The 23,615-nt window shown below is 40.5% G+C and overlaps 1 protein-coding gene across 1 annotated transcript in view; it reads left to right on the forward strand.

The window, feature by feature from the left end:
• The window catches only part of LOC134535043 (uncharacterized), a 63,064-nt gene that overhangs the window by 34,411 nt on the left and 5,038 nt on the right, over positions 1-23,615 (forward strand). Inside the window, exons 12-24 of the mRNA XM_063373879.1 lie at positions 440-607; positions 2,258-2,401; positions 2,520-2,598; positions 3,586-4,103; positions 5,861-6,016; positions 7,019-7,318; positions 9,303-9,643; positions 11,491-11,572; positions 15,005-15,179; positions 17,479-17,677; positions 18,818-19,101; positions 21,249-21,439; positions 22,459-22,626. Of these exons, the coding sequence (XP_063229949.1) occupies positions 440-607; positions 2,258-2,401; positions 2,520-2,598; positions 3,586-4,103; positions 5,861-6,016; positions 7,019-7,318; positions 9,303-9,643; positions 11,491-11,572; positions 15,005-15,179; positions 17,479-17,677; positions 18,818-19,101; positions 21,249-21,439; positions 22,459-22,626 (2,805 nt within the window). The remainder of the gene's footprint in view (positions 1-439; positions 608-2,257; positions 2,402-2,519; positions 2,599-3,585; positions 4,104-5,860; positions 6,017-7,018; positions 7,319-9,302; positions 9,644-11,490; positions 11,573-15,004; positions 15,180-17,478; positions 17,678-18,817; positions 19,102-21,248; positions 21,440-22,458; positions 22,627-23,615) is intronic.

Genomic DNA, 23,615 nt, shown 5'->3' on the forward strand with positions numbered 1-23,615 from the left:
TTCGTTTGCTTTACATTTTTATCTTCAAAACAAGTGCCATTCTTTCAAATGTGATTTATAATCCAATAGCTAATTATTTTTGATATAAATAAGATTTCAACTCTTAATTATCCTGGTATTGCAGCTTGCAATTTTTTTTTCCTGTACAGGTTAGGCATTTACTAAGCACCCGAACAAATGAAAAAAAAAATTTAGTAATTTGGGGAATTTAAAAAAAAAAACAAATTGAGATGGATTTGGAATAATATCATATTATATGGGAAACTCCCATTCAATACATTGTTAATGATGGGTTCAACTACTACTAGCGCCTTTAGTTCGGAAGGCCGCCGCGAGCTTCACTAAGCGGACGTGACACGCCAAAGCTATGGAAGTTGCCAGACCTGTCTTTATCTATGTATATCCGCGGTGCTGAAGCATATTGTTCGCGCATGCGCAGGGTGGAGCCGGACGTGCGCCGGACGGTGTACTGCTACGGCCTCCAGGCGGGCAGCTACGACGACTACGCCGCGCTGTGGAGGCGCTACCTGACCACCAAGGTAGCCACGGAGAAGGTGTTGCTACTGGACGTGCTGGGCTGCACGGGCGACGAGAAGGCGTCCCACGAGTAAGTAGCAACGATGACGTAGTCTAACACTACTTACTGTAGGGAAGCCTACAACTCACGTAGTTTCGGTTCGCTGCCACGTTCGTGCAACTTCGGATTTCTCTCAAAAATTGAAATTAAAAAAAAAATCGAAGGTTTAGTTTAGGTTAGGTCAGTCACAACATGCTTGTTTTCATTGGAAACTTCTGATTTAGCGGCTGAAGTGGCGTTAATACCAAAACGCAATACTTCGGAAATCTTCGGAAATTCTTGCAGGGAACCGAAACTACATGAGTTGTAGGCTTTCCACTTACTGTATGTATATAAACTAGTGTTTTCCATTGTCTTGCATTATTCTATTAAAAAAAAAAAAGAGAACTACTTCGTTTCTTAGGTTTTGATTACGTCATAACTACCTAAAAAAAACACTCAGTGTCTTGAAGAGGATTCTTTTAATAGAACGGAAATAGTTTTTTTAAAAAATATAATCTAGACAGTAGATATAATTGAGATAAAAAAACAAACAATCAAATATTATTAAAAATATATATTTTTTTGACTCTTTTATTGCAAAGCTTGAGGGTACCAAATGTTTATCAATTGTCCATCCGGAGAGTAAACAAATATATAAAAAAGGGGGAACGAGTCTTTCAGTACTAGCCAGAGATGTGTAACATCTAACCTCGGCAACGAACAAATTATGTGTTCTCGTATTGCAAATACACTTATAATACGGATCTATGTCAAGAAATTTAACGCAGGGTTATTTAAAACAATGTCTAGGGTGATAAACGTATGGAAAACGTGTTTTTAACTGCATATCTTGATGCGAATCACACGTAGGTACTATCCGCAACCACCGCTAGAATTCGTTGCCGGAGCAGCTACGTCGACTATCGAATCATTCGATTTTCAGAGCAAATGGTTAAACTGTATAATGAAACGGCTCCAATAAAAACGAAAAAAAAAAAAATAATGGTAAAAATACATAACCCCAGTTTTGGACCTGATTTTCAACAAGGAATTTTATTAAAATATTATCCATTTGATTAAAATTGATTAAAAAGTTAATAATATAAAGTTTATTTTGACTTCGTGAACTTTTGTTGCTGCCACAGATGGCAGCAACGTGGTTACACATTTCCGTTCTACGTGACTTCCGTTCCATTAAAAATATTACTCCTACCAAATGTCGTATACCGAGAGATAAGATGTTACACATAAAAAAACAACAGGTCTGTCGTGCCAAATATTGAGCAAGCAACGGATAGCTGTCCGACGTGAAATCCTGGTGTTTCCAAGTTAGTACCTGCCAAACAAAGTGATTGCCCGTGTGCCTTGTTGATGCTCACAGAGAATGCAAGTCAGATGGGAAACTACACTCACTTGAAATCGTAAGGCAACAATGCAATATCTATTTCCAGGAGACGAAGAAGGCATCAGAAATGTAATTGTCGTTTCCAGGAGAGATAGAAGGCATCAACAATGTAATGGCCGTTTTCAGGAGAGATATAAAGCATTAACAATGTAATGGGCTTTTCCAGGAGAGATATAAGTTGAAAATGATAGAAAAAAATTATTGTGATGGAGAGCCTAATGTAAATGTACTTAAGTCAAATAATCTATCGTAAAACGATATGATACTTGATAAATGAACTTATTTTGTTCCAGGTACATAATGAAATCCCTGAACAATCATACCGGTATCAGGGACCAGGATGCTAGTTACGTAACGACTTCGATATTCAGCTCTTCCAAGGGCATAGAGTACTACATCACTTTCCTTGAAAAGTACTTCGATGAAATCACCAGTTTGTAAGTACTTCATTTTTTTTAATGACTTGATATAATCTTTTAATAATTTTTTTAATTTAATTAGTTTATGCATTGAGAATGTGTGCTTTACCAAATGCAACTTAATTCGCGATTTCAGAGAGAATGACACGAAGACTGCCCTCGAAATGGTGGAGATGGTTTCAAATTACATATGGACGCAGGAGCAATACAACAAGGCAAGTCATTCTTCTGCAAATGAAAATGAGTGGCTACTCTGTAGTCTAGCACTCATTATATTCCACTCATTTTAAGAAGTACAACTTTTACCTTTTACAATCGCGCAGATAAGTATTAAAAATAACAGCGGACTCCGAAGAAAATAAATTTATGAATCACTGCTTATGAGCAATGCTAAATGTTTAAACTTTGATCATCACTAATCCGACATTTTTCCCTTGGCAGTCAAGCACTTTCACCCCTACCACAATATTCTGTTTGGTGGATTCACTTCATGCGTTGAAACTTTTATGTCTGGAAACAACAAAGCCAAAAGCTGGTGTAACTCAAATTATTGTACGCCGAATGGTTTGGAGCCCACTTGGAAGTTCTGCCACCTTAAAACAGACTCAGGTAATGAAGTAGCTTGGCTTCTGGGTTGTAGCCGTGTCCTTGGCAAATAATTAGGTGAATTTGGTGAATTATTTGTCAAGGACACAGGTACAAACCCAGAAGCCAAGCTACTTCAGACAATGGCCGTGAAAGCACTACAAACATTATTAGACTCAGGTAATGCTTGATCGCGTGGTGTAAAAACCGAGAAGCCTAAGATGCCCATCAGTTCTGTCTCTGCCCGAACACGCCCGAATGTTCACCTTCGGCCAACATCGGGATTTGTTTTATTTTTTGCGGTTAGGTTAGCTACATTAAAACACTTTAAAACACAATGGACGGTTAGTTAGGTTAGTATAGCTAGATTAAAATAAACAGAGAAACATAAATATATATATAAATAAACCCGAGGTTGGCCGAAGGTGAATATTCGGGCGTGTTGGGGCAGGGACAGAACTTGATGTACATCTTAGGCTTCCCGTATAAAACCCTACCAAACTCACCGAACTAAATAAAATCCGAGTTAAATGGGGAACCTCAGACATCGTAGCTGTACATCTTCAGGCCGGCTGCTGCTACAATTAAACATGACATGATTTTGTTGTTGTTCGCAGCTGGAAAAAGTGCTGGAGGACCACAAGGAGGAGATGAACCTCACGGGCGACGTGAACAGGTACCTGGTCCTGGCCAGGTCCAACTTCGCCTCGGCCAGGATCCTGGGCGAGCAGCTGAAGAGGGCAGTGAAGCAGACGTACCGCCTCCCCACGTCGCTGTCGCCGCTGTCGTACCGCGTCAAGGTCAGGCCGCATCTCTCCGAGGGCAACTTCACCTTCGACGGCGAGGTGGAGGTGAGGGTGCGCGCCGACGAGGCGACGGACCGCGTGGTGCTTCACGCCAGCGACCTGGAGCTGGAGGAGTCCTCGGCCGTCGTGCGCGCGGCGGGCAACTCCAGCTGGACTATCGCGGTGCGGGAGCAGTGGAGCGACGGGGCCCGTCAGATCCACACCCTAGTGCTGGACGGGACCCTCGAGGCGGGACGGGAGTACGACGTGAGGCTCGCCTACCTCGGCCACCTGCGCGACGACATGAACGGCTTCTACCGCAGCTACTACCTCGCCAACGGGACCAAGAGGTGCGCGGTCCCCTTCCGATGTTGCTTCCGCATACAACAATTTACATATTTGGGGCACGATTTCAAGGCCTAATCTTTCTGTGAAACGTTTTAATCCTAACCTAACTAAAAACTAAGTGTGTTTATGAGGGGTCTGGGTTGGGGAGAGACTCCTAAGTGCGTCTCAAGCCGAAAGCCTTATACGCTATACTCATGCTGGAGAGGTAGCATGCATCATGTGCTAGGAGGGGATTGACCAGCTCTTGCTACAATATTGGCACCACGACTAACTCCCCTCACTTCTTAACTCTAGACTTAAAGCTATAGATAAGTTGGGCCCAGATGAAACCCGCATAGACACAGGGGAAAAAAAACCACTGGGCACTTAACATGCGGGATGCAAAATTTCATGCATTAATTACAAGAAGGTTGGTTACGGGAAACATAGGGATGGTTCAGGAAGGAGAGTTGGACAGAGCTGTGAAACGTTTCCCACGTGACTAAACACGTTGAACCCTGCAGGGATAGGCGGGTCGCGGTGGTAGGGACCCGCCTGCGCCTGACGCCACCCCGACTTGCTGACGTCTAGTAAGGGAGTGTTTGGGCAGAGGAAAAATGCAACGGGGTTTGAGCCTATTTTGAAATGAGTAATATTTTTTTAAAATTCATTTTTAATTAGAAAATTGTCTTATTTCTCTATTTCTCTCTCTTTGCCGATTTTTACCCCTTACGATATGATTCGAGGTTTGGATTACCACGTGTACTCAGTTACATGGGCTCTTTTATTTAAATAACGCAACTGTGCACACTTCTTAGATTATATTAGTTTAGTTCAACTATTGATACGTGCCCATTATCACTGGTACCAACACACCCATTAGTTACTATCGTTAGTGCAAGCTGGATAACTTGTTTGCTAATTCTTCAAAACACACAAATGTCTGCCAAAAGTCTTGAATCACCAGTGTGACCATATTTAAAATACGTGTTTCAGTGCATGTGTTGGGGTAGCTTAGAAATTTATATTTCACAATAATCAACACACATTCTGTTGCGATAGTTATTCAGCATGAGATAAACCAAGGGCATAAAAGATCAAGGCATGAAAGCCTGAAGTCATTTAATAAACTAATGCTCTGAAAGACGCATTAAATTTGCTGCTCAGCAAATTAAAACTGACACGAAGCAAAGTAGACTCGTGCCGCTCTTGCTCGGTCTTATTTACCTCTGTGGTATGACATCATCAAAGCAGTTACAACAGGCCAAAAATTCTAACACTGAACCATATTGAGTGAGCGGAATAAAATTTAACGGAAACATTTGCCGTCACAGGTTTGGACGGTTTGTAACTGATTTGGTGATTTTCTTTTAGAAATTGGCCGTGGCAAAGTCGCAAAAGTCCACTTTCTTCGTGTCACTAGATGAGAGACAGACATGTTCTGCAAACCTTCATCGAAAGGGTTGTAATTTGTATTGAACGTAAGCTAATTTCTTCATGCTGCTTGCGTGGAAGACATTTTGCTTTATATTAAACTGTGTCGACTGTTTCAGCCTTTATATCCTGTTCTCAAGCTTTTGTTATGTGTAAAGTAAAAAACTAAAATTGAACTGGGCGAAGAAATGTAGATAATATTAAGATTATTTGGTATGACTGGTGAGATGCAAGTTCTTGGATATGTTCAGATTTCTTAGCTGTGATGCTTGAATATATTTATTTTTAAAGATTGCAGAACTTATGAAATGGTTTCAACTGGTAGTTTAACCTACTGTGTTTGCAGATGGCTGGCGAGCACCCAGTTCGAGTCGACGGGCGCTCGAAGGGCGTTCCCTTGCTTCGACGAACCCGCGATGAAGGCCCGGATCACCCTGTCCATAGAGCGTCCTTCCAACTACACAGCAGTCAGCAACATGGAGCTGGTTAACACAACTGCAGTGTAAGGCTGCACCGACACTCCACTGTTTCCAATTCCTCTTTCCGCACAAAATAAAGAGGATTGCTTCAAGTAACTTTGTTTTTGGGTGCCGAGGGGAACTAATATACTTGAATTCATTAAAGAATACTTTCTTTTTGTTCATTTGACTGATTCAACCTAATTTACTATGTTTAATGTTGATCTGCAGTGAGCTCAATATTAATAAAGAGTGTTTTCCATCATTTACAATTTTACGAACTTCAACACAAACTTAGTAACATAATTTTTATTGAATATTTTGTTACATGAATATTTAACTTTACATACACGTAACTGTAACTACCCATTTAAAACTTAGCCAGTAATCTATAGGGTTAGGAGTTCCTGCTGTTGATGGTTTAAGATTCATGGCATTAACATATATAACATACTTTAAGTTTGAATTTTTTAAATTAGGGTGATTAAGACCTAATTAACACTCCAACTTAAAATGAAGAAAATATTTTTTTTTCACATTAGCGTAAATCGTTGATTTGAATAATCAAAAGAGCACTCTTTATAAAAATAGCAAATTTGTACCAAATAGTATATAATTGAAACTGCACCGCTGAGTACTTTACTTATCAGTAGGGACACCTGTATTTCGCTAATACATTTCGTGTGAAGGTATGTCACAAAACACTGTAGCTTTTTCTTAGAGTAATGGTGAATCGTGAGCGTGCAGCAGTACGGTATCGACATTCCCATTGGCCCCGTCAAGTGCGGGAAAACACCTCTCGCCGACCACAGCCAATAACTACAAGAAAAAAAACTACGGTGTTTTGCGGTGTACCTAGAAACGAAATGTATTCGCGAAATACAGGTGTCCCTACTTATCAGCGTTTATCAATTTGCATTATGTATAACTCTAAAAACTGTAAATCATAGTTGTTTCTGAAACGCCCAGCAAGATTTCAATGATTATCTGGTATGAAACATTGTTGTGTTGATCTTGGTGATCACCCAAGGATGTCCTGCGCGCAGAGAGGACGAGGAAGACCTCTACCGGGACACGTTCGCGCAGACGCCGCCCATGTCCACGTACTTGCTGGCCTTCATCGTGTCGGACTTCGAGAGGAGCTCGGACCCCGGGCACAACGTGAGCGTCCTGCACCGTCCAGGAGCCCAGGAGCAGGTCCTCTACGCCCTCAACGTCAGCAGGCCGCTGCTGGAGTTCATGGAGGAGTTCACGGGCATACCCTTCCCGCTGCCCAAGATGGACGAGGCGGCCATACCGGACTTCTCGGCCGGGGCCATGGAGAACTGGGGGCTGGTGACATACCGGTGAGGCATCACTAGGGGCCCGGAAAATTCGCGGGTTCATTTCGTATTATGCTAAAATTCAAAGAATTATACCTTAGTGCTGCTTCTGTCATTGGTTAACTATTGATCTGGAGGACTGAGTGCCAATTAGAGACGCTCACTCATAGAAGTGTCGAATCACAGGCCACCCTGTCGAGACGACTTACAAGTCAGCAGCCAATGAACAGTTGGTATTTGCCCGAGTATGTAGAGGATATTGGAGTCTTCCTGGAGGTCATTGAACCCGCGAATTTTCCGGGTCTCTAGGCATCACTAGGGGCAGGAATTTTTCGCGGATAAATCGGAACGCCTATTAGACTGCAACAAGGTACACGCGCACCAGCGGTTTCTTCCTTGTGATCGGCGGCCGTCTGCGGGAGAAGTAGTTGCCTTATCTGGCTGAGCACACTCAGGACGCTTTTGGTTCCGCAATGAATTACTGTGATCGGTGTTTTTAACTATCGTCGTGTACCTGAAAGAATCTCACCCAGTCACGAAACACAGACGATGTTACAGTGTTTTGACTTTCAGCTAGTCTCGGAATCTTTTCGCGAAAGAAAAAATACTGACCGCTACACCAGGAACACCTCGGCTTCCATCACATGCCACAATTTAGCTGATGTCTTGGGAAAACTGGTGGTTGCTGACGCATTCATGAAATAGCAGCCCCAATGTCAACCAAGGTAAAATTTTTTCGGATGGTTATCCACATTTTGGGTCCGTGACAGGATAGGTGAAAACACTAGAGGTAAACAATTAGATGTGTTAAACTACAGATGAGGCGTTAATTGTGTTGATGTCAACAGTGTTTGGTAACGCGATATCTAAGATAAATCTAGGTTTTATGTCCTGCAGTTGTAGTAAATGGCGTCAAGTTTAACTAATGTTTGTCAACTCGAAGGTGATTCAGCAGGCTCGGTGTCAACAAAGATAAAAATATTTAAGTAAATTTAAGTTTCATCGCAGAAAATGCAACAGTACTAGCTATAATACATAACAGGACGGTTGAAAAACTAGGTTCTTTCCAGAAAAAGATAGGAGGCTAATGCGGACAGAGTTCAAACATTAGAATATCCAAGCAACATATTAGGGCCCGAAAATGAATCTGCATGTTTTTTAAAATAATTATATTAGTGATTTTACAAGGCAGAAACAGCTGACGAAACAGTGAATAAGAGGTCGTCAGAAAAATGTGCTTCGAAAATAAATTGATTCGTGTCAGACATCATTTGCACGACAGCCAATATTTTTTGTTGCAGTCTGTAAAATATTGCAGGAAAATTCTCCAACTCGTTTATATATTTTTTTTTCTTCAAGAAAATGACGGTTTATACTTTCAACACGCAACAGCGAATCATAGGTTTATGTAGAAGAGATGTTCTGAACTTTTTTGCCAACCTGTTTAGGTTTAAGATGTTCAGACATGTTATTCCGGGCAAAACCCGGCCTAGTCTCACCCCCTCCTCCTCATAGAGCTGAACCCGTGAGGGTATTCTAGGAGCACTGTTTCTATCTTTTTACTTTCCAAGCATCCATCGGCATGACAATATGACCTTGGGAGAGTGTTTGGCCTTAGATGTTCCATTCTGCCTTATGAATGGTTATAAACCATTCTGCGGGCCATTACCGAGAATAACATATCCATTCTGAATCACCGCCGCGCCAGCAGCCAGAACAAAGCCTCGTCAGTTGTTTCAATATATCCTTGTACTTTTAAGTGTCCACACAATAAAAAACACGGCGGAAATTAATTAAAAAAAACTTTTCTGTCATTCCGTGTGAGATCTCTCACATGCCCCTGTGTCGGGACGGTTGCCAGTACCCGACACAGCGCCATGGGAGGGCGCCGATCCAACTGCCTTTCTCGTCAATGATGTTCGGACGGTGTGTCACCGCAGGCTGAAGTTGGTGTTCGTCTGAAGTAAGTAGTTCAGGGTTCTGTTGCAACCGGCGCTATTGTCCGCAGGGACCGCGATATCCTGTTCGACGAGCAGGCGTCGACGACGGCTGACCGGCAGAACGTGGCGACGACCATCGCGCACGAGTTCTCCCACCAGTGGTTCGGCGACCTGGTCAGCCCGGCGTGGTGGACCTACACGTGGCTGAACGAGGGGTTCGCCTCCTACTTCGAGCTGTTCGCGGCGGCCGGGGTGCAGCGCTCCTGGCGGCTGGAGGAGCAGTTCGCGACGCTCAAGCTGCAGCCGTCGCTGGCCTCCGACGCGTACGTCGCCACGCGCGCCATCACGTCCGAGGTGTACACGCCCGACGAGATCGAGTCCGTCTTCGACTACGTCTCGTACGGCAAAGGTACGCTTCTTGCATCACGGCACCAAGGCTGCGCCGCTGTGAAGTCATCTCGTGGTTCACACATGGTGTATTATCAAGTATAGTCCCTGCGCGTCTCATCCTGCGCCGCTGTGAAGTCATCTCGTGGTTCACACGTCCTGCACCTCATTTCTTTAAATATGGTGTATTATCACGTCTAGTCACAGCGCGTCTCATCCTGCGCCGCTATGAAGTCATTTCATGTTTCACATATCCTACACCACATTTCTTTAAATATGGTGTATTATGATGTCTAGTCACAGCGCGTCTCATCCTGCGCCGCTATGAAGTCATTTAACGGTTCACACATCCTACACCTCATTTTTTTAAATATGGTGTATTATCAAGTATAGTCACAGCGCGTCTCATCCTGCGCCGCTATGAAGTCATTTCATGGTTCACACATCCTACACCTCATTTATTTAAATATGGTGTGTTATCACGTCTAGTCACTGCGCGTCTCATCCTGCGCCGCTATGAAGTCATTTCATGGTTCACACATCCTACACCACATTTTCTTGAAATGTGGTGTATTATCAAGTATAGTTACAGCGTGGCTCATCCTTAGATTGCAGTGTGCATTTATATGTGTATTTACTTTCCTTTTCCAATGCACGATTTATGACATTAGCGCTATGCTTGTTTCGGTGTGCTCTGTTTCAGATATACGCCATAGAGCAAAAACCTTTTAGACGCAATTTTTTTAAAGTTAAAAAATATATTTAAATGTAAATGAAACACTCTATTTTGCAAAGTAAAATTTGGAGTGAGAATTTTGGAAGAATCATTTTCCTGTAGTATTTCCTTAAAGGCATCATCTGACAAAATTCATTTTTTATGATACCATCTTGATTTCAATTGTATTCACCCAAAATTTTTCAATAATAATTAATATTAAAAATTTCTGCCCTTTTGAGCATAGAACATAATTTTATGGAATACCTTGTTATTAACAGCGACCGACTGCTACAAATAGAGTCTCCTGTGAATTAATGATTGCTGTTAAGCTTTGATTTTTTTTTGTCAGAATGACAAGTGATAATACTGTCAATAATGGCTAATGGATGGTCTTAAAAATAATAAAAAAATCGAAAACGAATTATGATTAAATATGGTATACAAAATTAGATTTTTAATGTTAACATTCCGAGTAGTTTCAATCTGGTCCCAATTTACTCTTTATTGCAATCTAAGCGTGAAACAGACTATAGTCATGATTTAAAAAATTGGAGAAATCAATATTTTACTAATATCCCAATATATGTATGTATATAAAATATAAACTCTATATATGTTTGCAGTATCTTGTTGAACTAAAAACAAAAGGAATAGAAGATATGAATCTTTATGTGGATATTGATTAATAAACGATCCCAACCTGGCCTCTCTTTACGGAAGATGTTTATGGATATTTATAAGCAAATACAAACAAAACATTCTAATTTAAAGAATAACTTAACAAATAAAAATATAATAAAAACTGCTTAGTGTATTTTAACATAATTACTTCACTTCAATGTTACTTTAAAAATTCTTGGAGTTTTTTTTAAATTCCTTAGACCACAAATTACTCAGATAAAGAGCAAGCTGACGTACTGAATAATTATGAGAGTATCCATCTCATTCCCACTTGTTTTAAAGTCCGGATTTGATCCCTTTTGAAGGCGGACATGAATCTCCTTGGTAGGGGGCGTGTGATTTGACCACCTAGCCACCATTGCATCGTTGTTTCGTGATTATGGCTATAAGTAACATGAGTTGCTATTTAATTTTTACATAACATACATGTGTTGTTAAACAGCCATAATACTATTTATTTTTTTCCACAGCCGGATCTGTTATAAGAATGATGAGCCACTTCTTGACAGAGGAAGTGTTCCAGAAAGGACTATCACTCTACCTAAATGAAAGGTAAACTCTTGAGATGGTAATGCAACAGTTTTCTTGGGTCAGACTGGTAGTATTTTTTTGGTATAATATTCATGTATATTGATAGAGTTACTCTATAGTAAAGTTGTTTTAGTTTTATAATAAAATGTAGTGTTTTAACTTACCCATATAAGTAGAAATAATGCAATTCTCAACTGCGTAATAAATGGGCGCGCGTGTTTCCAATGAAAGTTTCAAATAAAATACAATAGTTTTAGTAAAATTGCATGCATGTTAACAGCAAGAATAAATCTCAAAATAACTACAGAGTATTAGTATCAATACGGAATGAACATAAAAATGTTCAACAGCTCATTAATAAAGAACAAATAAAGTACCAGTATTTTAAATTTGATTTTTAATGATTCTACAGAAATAAATTAATAAAAAATATTATTGATAAATAAAATTATGTATATTTTAATCACGTGGATTTTTTTACTTAGGTTTTAATTTTGTAGTTAATAACAGCGATAAGCAATTGAACTTAGAAATTAAATGTTTTATTTTTTAAATAATTTTAGCACTTAGCTGTTTTAAACACCGCTGTGATGTATTCATTGAAAATGCTCTATATCATGTTCATTCATTTTTCTACCTACATCGCGATTTGTCTCTTGATGGCATCGGCTGTTACTGCTGACCGCACGTACGCATGTTATATAAAGTACCAGCTTAAATACCCGGCTTTGGTAGGGCTTTACGCTTTCACACGTGGGTCCGCCATCTTGATGATTGCTGCTTATGGGTTAAGCAGAAACCCGCATTTGCATTGGACTTCAACCTGTTACATAAATTGAACGGTGGACCACATTTATTCGAATATTAAAATTTCAGTCTCAAAGAAAGCTCTAAAAAAAAAATACTTCAAAAATTCTAGAAAATATATTTGCGGGAAGAAATATAAAATCATAAAGTCAGCGTTGATATGCAAGGGTTTAGGGTTACGAAAGGCGGGATGAGAGAAGTTTAAATTGAAAAAAAAAACAACGTATAAAGTAATTACTTTTTTAATTTTGAAAGTTAAGTGTGAAAGACTTTATCAAGAAGTACCAAAATTCTGCTTTACGGGATGGGAAAGAGCGATGAGGATTGTCCTTTGAAATCTCATTGACAGTATGGACCTTTCCTCTTGCTTTGAAGATAAATTGTGCGGGAAATCAAAAAAAAATTGTGAGTAAATATCTTAGTACTCGCAAGAAATGTGTAACATCCAACCTACGTAGCGAGCAAATTCACGTGATCTCATGTCACAAAATAAACTTATAACACGAAACTCGCACAAAATCGGAAAAAAATAAATAAATAAATAACGCCGACCAAACTGTTTATTCAACTAATTTCCTGACGCGAATCACACATAGTTTCCGCACCCGCCGCTAGAACCCGCTGCCGGAGCAGCTGCGTCGACTATCGAATCATTTTATCAGCAGCTCCAATAAAAGAAAAAAAAAATATTTGAATTTTTTTTTATTGAAACCGGTGTTTGGACCTGATTTTCGAACCAGGAATTTTTTTGTTACAACTATATAAAGTTTCCATTTTGTCTTTGTGAACTTTGGTTCGCGCTTTCCGCCATTTTGGACCTGATTTTCGACCAGGATTTTTTTTTGTTACAACTATAAAGTTTCCCTTTGTCTTTGTGAACTTTGGTTCGCGCTTTCCGCCATTTTGGACCTGATTTTCGAACATGAATTTTTTGTTACAACTATAAAGTTTCCCTTTGTCTTTGTGAACTTTGGTTCGCGCTTTCCGCCATTTTGGACCTGATTTTCGAACAGGAATTTTCTGTTACAACTATAAAGTTTCCCTTTGTCTTTGTGAACTTTGGTTCGCGCTTTCCGCCATTTTGGACCTGATTTTCCACCAGGAATTTTTTGTTACAACTATAAAGTTTCCATTTTGTCTTTGTAAACTTTGGTTCGCGCTTTCCGCCATTTTGGACCTGATTTTCCACCAGGAATTTTTTGTTACAACTATAAAGTTTCCATTTTGTCTTTGCGAACTTTGGTTCGCGCTTTCCGCCATTTTGGACCTGATTTTCCACCAGGAATTTTTGGTTACAACTATAAAGTTTCCATTTTGTCTTTGCAAACTTTGGTTCGCGCTTTCCGCCATAGATGGCAGCACCGAGGTCGCACATTCACGTTCCAATCACGAAATCACTCCCGCCAAAAGCCGCGCGCCGCAGAGATTAGAGAAAGTTACAGATGGAGCATAAACACAGTTTGTAGGTATACCTGCTGAAGACTGGGGACGTAAGGGGGAAGCAGGTCGCCGCCATATTGTTCCGTGAAGAAAATCGCATTTTCTCGTAAGTGATGTAGGTATGGTGGTGGAAAAGTGCATGAATATAAAACAAATAAAGACTGTTGACTCGAGAAAAAATGATCGTGCACAAGAGCATGTAGTAAACTACATTTCCGTATACTATATAAACGAATGGCCGCCATCTTCTTACGTGAAAAAACTGGCCACAGTGCTCAGGGCTTATGCTTAGGGCCATGCATATTTCGCGAAAAGATTCCGAGACTAGCTGAAAGTTCAAACACTGTAGCATCGCCTGTGTTTCGTTATTGGGTGAGTTTCTTTCAGACGATTGTTAAAACACCAATCACAGTAATTCATTGCGGAAGCAAACGCGTACTGAGTGGCTCAGCCAAACAAGGCAAGGACGTCTCTCGCAGTCGGCGGCCAATCACAAGGAAGAAACCGCTGCTGAGGGTATACCTTGTTGCAGTTTAAAAGGTGTTCAGATTTATTCGCGAAAAATGCCTGCCCCTTACTTATGCTTAGAGACCGGAAAAATTCGCGAATTAATTTCGCGATAGGCTAAAATACAAATCGTTATACCTCAGTGCTGCCTCTGCTATTGGTTCACAACTCACCTGGATGACTCTGGGCCAATGAGAAACACCCAACCAAAGCTTTATCGAATCACAGGCTGCTTGCTACGCTGGAACGTCTCACAAGACAGCAGCCAATGAGTGGGTGGCATTTTACCGAGTGTACGTAGAACTATGGAGTTCATCCCGCAGGTCATTGAACCCGCGAATTTTTCCTGTCCCTACTTATGCTTAGGGACGCCTGTATTTCGCGATTTCATTTCATGTCAAGGTATTTCACAAAACACTGTAGCTTTTTTCTAAGAGTCGTGGCAAATTGTGAGGGTGCAGCAGTACGGTGACCACATTCTCATCGGCCCCGTCAAGAGGGGAAAGACACCTCTCACCGACCTCAGCCAAATAACCACAGGAGAAAAGCTACAGTATTTTGTGAAATACCTTGACATGAAACGTATTCGGGAAATACAGGTGTCCCTACTTATGCTCTATCTGTAACACTCTGTAATCTCCGGCGCGCCGAGACACACGGAGGCGACTGACGCGGACTACGGCGTGTGTGTCGGGCCAGGAGCTACAAGGACGGGCGGCCCGACTACTTGTTCTCGGCGCTGCAGCGCGCGGCGCACGAGGCGGGACTAGCGCTCAACGTGTCCTCCGTCATGGACACGTGGACCCTGCAGGAGGGACACCCGCTGCTCACCGTCAAGAGGGACCGCGCAGACGGCTCCGTCACTGTCGAGCAGGTACGCCGTCCCACTTCTCGAGCCATACCTACTTCTCCAGGTGCGCCCAGAGCCGCGCGCACCATGCACAGAGACCGGAAAAATTCCGCGAATTCATTACGCGATAGGCTAAAATACAAATCGTTATAGGCCCTACCTAGAGACCTGCAAAATTCGCGGTTTCGATGGCCTTCAGGATCCCTGTACACTCGAGCAAATAACGCAAGTTCATTGGCTGCCGACTTGTAAATCGTCTCAGCTGGTTTGTCTGTGATTTGATCCTTCTTTGGTTGAGGGTTTATAACTGGTTGAGATTCGTCCAGATGAACAGTAAGCCAATAGCAAAATTATCTAAGATGTATATGTGTTTGAATTATAGCCTATCACCGAATGAATCCGCGAATTTTGCAGGTCTCTAGTTATACCTCAGTGCTGCCTCTGCTATTGGTTCACAAACTCACCTGGACGACTCTCGGCCAGTGAGAAACACCCGACCAAAGCTTTATCGAATCACAGGCTGCTACGCTGGAACGTCTCACAAGACAGCAGCCAATGAGTGGGTGGCATTTGACCGGGTGTACGTAGAACTATGGAGTTCATCCTGCAGGTCATTAAACCCGCGAATTTTTCCGGTCCCTACGCATGCAACGAAATTTTCACAGGACGAAAAAAATAAATAATGTATATATATGGTTTCAAATATAACTGATTTACATTATATATCATTAAATTATTATTTAAGAAATAATTATAATCAAATAATTTAGCATAGAAATTCAGCATATTTATTTAACTTCATTATCAATTGAAAGATATACCTCTGATTGATTTTTTCTAAATTAAGAAATTAATTTTATTCATGTGTTTATATTAATATTGAATATTGATTAGTCTAGAAAATGCGACGTGGATATGTTTTCAACTTATTTTTGTTTGCGATGAACCTGCAGGCGAAGAATTTTCGGCCGAATTTAGACTCACCTTATGTACGCCACTATTTGGAGGTGGATTTTCCATAATGTCTTTAAGTATACGCGTATACGGCTGGCTTTGAAGGTGGAGCACAAGAATTGGCTGGTGTATCGCAAATGACGGAGAAAGTTTTTAAGATCTGTCACTAATGTATCTTAGGAATTTTTTTATTAAAAAAAAAACATTTTGAAACCACCATAAAACTTGGTCACTTGAAACGATTTGGGGGTAACACCACGATATTCTATCTTTTCTCCAAATAGTATAAAACAAAGTCGTTACCTGCGTCTGGAAATTAAACCAGTTAACATTCGAAATTTTGTAATTTTTGTGGTAATTTTTGAAACACGTATCATTAAATCATCCAAAATAACGCATTTTTTTGTCTCAAAAAACGATAGCCATCATTTTTCGACTCTAGTACGGAAATCGCTTAAACATTTTCCATAGTTGTTTACTGAGCGCCTGTACATAGGCTATACGCATTGCGTATTCGAAGTCCATGATGCCTATGGCCGAGGCGTTCTTTCATTCGCAGATGGCGAGCTTCTATGCAGAAGGGTTAAATAACTGGTGCGGCTTTACGGAAAGTGCTTGGAATTGATTGGCGACTATGTGAAAATGTGAACTAGATATGTAGTAAACTAAAACTGTCTTTAAAAACGTTTTCTCACGAGTTTTTGTTTAATGACCAAACGGTACTTACTTTAAGTACATCCCTCGTATGTTTTGCAGTTGATTCTGTTAGTCTTGAACTAAAAAAAACGTTGGTTAGAACGATGCACGACATTAATTGGCTAATCAGGTTTAAACGGGTTTGCCAACAATTTTTCCACCCTTCTGGCCTTTTATCTATGTGTATTTGACTGACATTACATAATTAAAAAAAGGTTTGCAATAATAATGGAATGTGAGAAAATAGGAACTTAATTTGAATTGCCCTTTAAGTGGTAAAATTTTGAACTAGAAACCTCTTAACCATTAGTTATTTCTTTAAAGATACATGGTTTAATGCATTCTCTTTTTAATAACGATACTCAAACTATTATATAATTAAATCGATGGATAATATATTGAATTATATTATTAAAGTAATAGTGTGGATATAAAATAATAAACCATTAAGGAAAAAAGTTATTGAAGTATCATTAAATTTCACAACTAAGCATATTTCATGATTTATTTCTAGCGTAATGGAATTATGACTACTCAGTGTTTGGCTTTATTTGTTTTATATTTTTATTTGTTGAATACAATTGAATATAAATGCACCTAAAAATCCGCCTGTCAATAAAATAGATGTTCTTTTTAGGTTCTTAAGATTGAATATAATTTAAATTTGTTCTAGAAACGGTTCCTGATGGTCAAGGACAACAACACATCGCGCTCTGAAGAAAAACTCTGGTGGATCCCACTAACGTACACAAAGAAGTACTCAAGTAACTTCTACAACACAAGTAACACCATATGGTTCAACGGTCCGACGATGAAAATAAATGACTCAGTTAAAAGTGATGAGTGGATAATCTTCAACTTGCAGCAAACAGGTATGGTTGTGTTTTCTTGTAGAAATTTATAGTCGATTAGTCATGTTTGATCAACCTTACTGTGGTATTTAATTATTATAATTTTTCTTTTGGATGCGAAAAGTAACTGTCTGGAAGAAATAATTTACTTTAAAATCAAAAAAAGTAACAATTTACTTTAATGACACAAATTTTCATTGTTAATACAGTATAATATGCACAGAAACTGCACCTACATGTTTTCTCTCTTCACTAACCCCAGTAAACCTCTAAAGTGTGGGACGTCAAGGTACTAAAAAGTAACCCTTTGAATACTTTTAAGCTCCCAAATAGAGAACTTCGATGACAGCATTTAGGCATACTAGTGCATTTTAAAGTCTTAATATGAAGCAAAGTTGTCTCTTTAGGACGACATTGCTGTGTGTTCCAAGCTTCTCATATGAAATACGCCAAGGAACATTAGTAACTTAGAACGTCAGAGTCTGATGTTGAATGATGAGGTCTCCAGATGTTATGAAACTTGGTGTGTTTAAAGGCTTTTACCAGGTGAACTTCGACGAAAGAAACTGGAATTATAGGGTGGCATGAAGTTATAATGAGAAATGATGTGGACTAGAGAGGTTGGGAAACATTGTGTACTCAAATTTATACCGTACTAACCACGACATATGAAACTAGAAGTCTAGTGTGGCACAAAGATCTAAAAAAAAGTTATGGTGTCTCCAGACGTTTGGAAACACTGTGTTCCAGTTTTCTACCGGGTTAACTACGTCGAAGGCAACTGTAAAGTTTAATGCAGCACAATGATCTACTAAGGAATGAGGTGATCTCTAGAGGTTAGGGAGAAACGGTGTGTTGCAGGCTTCTACCGGGTTAACTACGACGAAGGCAACTGTAGAGTTTAATGCAGCACAATGATCTAATGAGGAATGAGGTGATCTCTAGAGGTTAGGGTATAACGGTGTATAGCAGGCTTCTACCAGGTTAACTACGTCGAAGGCAACTGCAGAGTTTAATGCTGCACAAAGGTCAAATGAGTTCTCCAGTGTTTAGGGAATCACGGTGTGTTCCAGGCATCTACCGGGTGAACTACGACGAAGGCAACTGGAGTAAAGGTCGAATGAGGTCTCCAGAGGTCACGGAAGCACGGGCGTGTTGCAGGCTTCTACCGGGTGAACTACGACGAAGTGAACTGGCAGCTGCTGGCGGCGCAGCTGGACAGCGACCAGCTGCAGGCGGTGCACGCGGTGAACCGCGCCCAGCTGGTGGACGACTCGCTGAACCTGGCAAGGGCCGGAGAGCTGGACTATGGCTCGGCGCTCACGCTCGCCAGCTACCTGCGCCGCGAGGAGGACTACATCCCCTGGAGCTCCGCCTTCACCGCGCTCGGCTACCTGGACGCGCGGCTGGCGGGCATGTCCCAGCACCACTACGACCTCTTCAAGGTCTCTCTCTCCACGCTCTTATAGGCGACACACCTCTGCCGGGTGTCCAGTTTCCATCAAACACTCATACATAGGGCCATGCAGATTTCGCGAAAAGATTTTGAGACTAGCTGAAAGTTAAAACACTGTAACATCGTCTGTGTCTCGTGATTGGGTGAGTTTCTCCCAGATAAATATATATTGTAACAACACCAATCACAGTGATCCAGTGCTGGAAGCAAACGCTTCTTGAATGGCTCGGCCAAACAAGGCAACGACTTCTCTCGCAGATGGACGCCAGTCACAAGGAAGAAAGCACATGCGCGGTTATACCTTTGTTGCAGTCTAATAGGTGTGCATGTATTTTCGCGGAAAATGCCTGCCCCTACTCATACATAGAGACCGGAAAAATTCGCGGGTTTATTTCATGATATGCTATAATTAGGGACCGGAAAAATTCGCGGATTCAATGACCTGTAGGATGAACTCCATAGTTCCACGTACACTCGGTCAAATGCCACCCACTCATTAACTGCTGTCTTGTGGAGACGTCCCAACGTAGCAGCCTGTGATTCGATAAAGCTTTGGTTGGGTGTTTCTCATCGGCCCGGAGTCATCCAGGTGAGTTGTGAGCCTATAGCAGAGGCAGCACTGAGGTATAACTATTTGTTTTTTTAGCCTATCGCGAAATGAACTCGCGAAATTTTTCCGGTCTCTACGTCATACATAAAGACGGAAAAATTTCGCGGGTTCATTTCATAAATTGCTATAATCCAAACAATTGTATCTTTATATTGCTTCTGTGATTGACTCACAGTTTTATCTGAAGGACGTTGAGCCAATGAAGAACCTTCAACCAAAAGAGTAGTGAATCGCAAGCGTCCCAGTTGACAGGTGTCACGAGTCAGTAGCCAATGAGCAGGTGGCGTTTGCCTGAGTGTTTAGGGGATTGTGGAGTGTATCCTAGAGGTCATTGAACTCGCGAATATTTCCAGTCTCTACTCGTACATCATGTTGTATACATAAAGTTACTAATCAAATACACATTTATCTGCTAACACGATTTTTTTTTATATTTTATGTTAAAAATTTATTTTGTTACGTTTCATGCAAAAAAAAAATGCTTCAGGAAAGCTCCAGATCATATCTTAAATATATATATATTTTGGTAATTTTTTACATTTCAATTCTATAACACATTTACATAGAATAAGGTCCCGATTTTAAAAAAGAAGGAACTGGTTCTCTGTCATTTTCATACGTAGGCCTACAGCGGTAAGCAGAAGTAAACTGATTAGATTTCTTTTCGTAAACTTTTAAATTTGTTATTATATTTATAATTGAATTATATATATATAATTATAATAATATAATATATTATATATTCGGATATAGTGTAACAGCAAACATTTTGCATCTGGAATTATGGATGTTCTATTCTGTTATGTATTAGGTGATGACCTGCAGGCGTTGATATGCCTGTTTTAATATATATATTTTTTGTAAATTATTTGAAGTAGGTACACATATACAAAACATCAATATCTATCTCACCATCTCTCTCTATATATATATACATGTCCCTCTATAACTCTCACTATATTTCTCTCTCTATATTAATCTCTTTCAATGTCTCTATATTTCTATGAATTTATATATCATCATCAATATCTCTCCATATAACTTTATCTCTATCTATGTTTCTATCTATATATCAATCTTTCTTCCTATCTAAATCTATTTACATTTCTCCGTATATATATTATTTCTCTATCCCTCTACGTATCACTATATATCTGTATATCTCCCTTTCTCTACCTCTCTTTATCCCTTTACACCTTTGTTTATATCTCTCTAGCTCTTTATGTGTATGTATTACGATCTATATCTTTGCAAACAGAAGACGAACACATAAACATTCATTTAAATATATAATTATCTATATTTTTTATATATTTTACCTGGCACACGTGTGACATAGGCATATAAAGACATGAGCGTATTCGAATGCATAGTTGTGTCAAAATTTCAAAGCAATCGGAGAATAACTTTCTGAGATTTGAGATTTTGAACGTACGATCTTTTACATTTTTATTCATATAGATTATGTAGCAACGTACATAAAAAAAAGCGCTTGTGTCTAAACTTATTCGTATGTTGGTGTTCAGGACTTCGTTCTGTACCTGCTGAGCAACCTGTACTCCAAACTCGGATTCGAGCCCAGAGCAGAGGACGATCACGTGACGAAGATGCTGCGCGCTGAGGTGGTCTCTTGGGCCTGCAAGTTAGAGATGCCAGAGTGCGTGATGCAGGCCAGAGATATGTTCAGCAAGAAGATGGCAAACCCCGCGTCCGTTGTGTAAGACGTTATCTATGATGTTTACCTTACCATTTTTTAATATAATTTGTGTTGTTTTAATACTATTCGAATTAAAATCGACTTTAACCAATACGTAGAGACCTGCAAAGTTCGCTGTTTCGATGGCCTTCAGGATAGACTGCACATAACCCCAGTACACTCGGGAAAATAACGCAAGTTCATTGGCTGCCGACTTGTGAGTCGTCTCAGCTGGTTCGTCTGTGATTCGATCCTTCTTTGGTTGAGGGTTTATAACTGGTTGGGATTCATCCAGATGAACAGTAAGCCAATAGCAAAATTAACTGAGAGGTATATGTGATTGAATTATAGTCTATCACCGAAAGAATTCGCGAATTCTGCAGGTCTCTACATATTACTATAGACCGGAAAAATTCGCAGATTCATTTCGCGACAGCCTAAAATTCATATAGTTATACCTCAGTGCTGCCTCTGCTGTTGGCTCACAACCCACCTGGACGACTCTGTGCCAGTGAGAAACACCCAACTGAACCTGTGTCGAATCACAGGCCGCTACGTTGGGACACCTTAACAAGACAGCAGCCAGTGAGAGGGTGACATTTGACAGAGTGTACGCAGAACTATAACGTTCATCCTAGAGGTATTTGAACCCGCGAATTTTTTCCGGTCCCTACGTATTACTAGAGACCGGAAAAATTCGCGGGTTCGATGACCTCCAATATAGACTCAAATATCCTCTAAACACTCGGGCAAATGCCAACTGTTCATTGGCTGCTGGCTTGTGAGTCGTCTCGACTGGGTGGCCTGTGATTCGACACTTCTATTGAGTGAGGGGTTTCTAATTTGCCCTCAGTCCTCCAGATCAACAGTGAACCAATGGCACAGAAGCAGCACCAAGGTATAATTATTTGAATTTTAGAATAACACGAAATGAACCCGCGAATTTTTTTCAGGTCTCTACGTATCACACATTTAAAAACAAAGTTTTTCAAGTTTCCGCTTGTGTCGACAGTCGCCGTGACTGTTTGTGTGACCCTCAGCGTCCCGGCCGACGTGGCTTCGGCGGTGTTCTGCACGGGCGTGCGTCACGGCGGCCCGGAGGACTGGAGGCTGCTGAAGGCGCTCCACGACGACTCCGCGGCGGCCAGCGAGCAGGGCGCCATGCTGTCCGCGCTGGGCTGCTCCGCCAACCAGTCCCTCATCGCCGAGTAAGACGTCCCAGCCAGCCCACCGACACTGTCTGCTAAAGTCGGTTCACGGACGATAGTTTCAACGTGACAAACGTCATAACTAAGACATTGATGAAATTATTGCATACTTTTATGAATAAAATTGAATCATTTTTATTGAGTTATCACTCTTTTGAATGGATACATAGAAGGAGTGAAATGAAATCTACAATTTAATTGATAAATTTACTTTTATTTGCACTCATTAATTCAAATATATTTATTACTTTAACGAACAGATTATTATAACTATAACTTTTATACATGTTTGCTATTTAACTTCTTCCAATCTGTGTTCTTCTGTTAAGGATAGGACGATGATAGGAAAAGTAGGAAACGAATGGGAGTGTTTCAAGTTTAATGTGCCTCGAAAAAGTCAAATCTATTGTTGTTCCAATCGAGTGGAAGAGAGATAGATGCGGCGCAAGCGTACAATGAGCGTAACGGGACAATGTGCACAACGGGACACTTTTTCGTGCGTGCAGCCGGCATTCATCGATTTATTAGACGTTGTCACGTAAAAAGATTATTCTTGGTATCACGGGCGTAGACCCACATGGTGGCAGCCCCCTTCCCTGGGTTTAAGAAGCACCTCACGTAGTTTCCGCACCCGCCGCTAGAATTCGCTGCCGGATCAACTACGACGAATATCGAATCATTTCATTTGCAGAGCGAAAGGTTAAACTATATTATAAAAAAACCTTATTTATAAGGCAACTTTAATTTACAAATATTTGTTCGTAAAAGCGAAAAAAAAAAAGGACTCGGAAAATACTTAACCTGATTCGGACCTGATTTTTCGAGAAGGAACTTTATCAAAACACTGCCCACCTATTTAAACTTCTGAAAAGTTAATACTATAAAGTTACCCTTTTTGCTTGTGAACTTTAATTCTTACGATCCGCCGCTGATGGCACACATTTACGTTCCATGCGTCTTCCGTTCCATTCACAAAATTACTCCCACTA

This window comes from Bacillus rossius, chromosome 8 (assembly GCF_032445375.1).
Source record: "Bacillus rossius redtenbacheri isolate Brsri chromosome 8, Brsri_v3, whole genome shotgun sequence".
Classification (NCBI taxonomy): Eukaryota; Metazoa; Arthropoda; class Insecta; order Phasmatodea; family Bacillidae; genus Bacillus; species Bacillus rossius.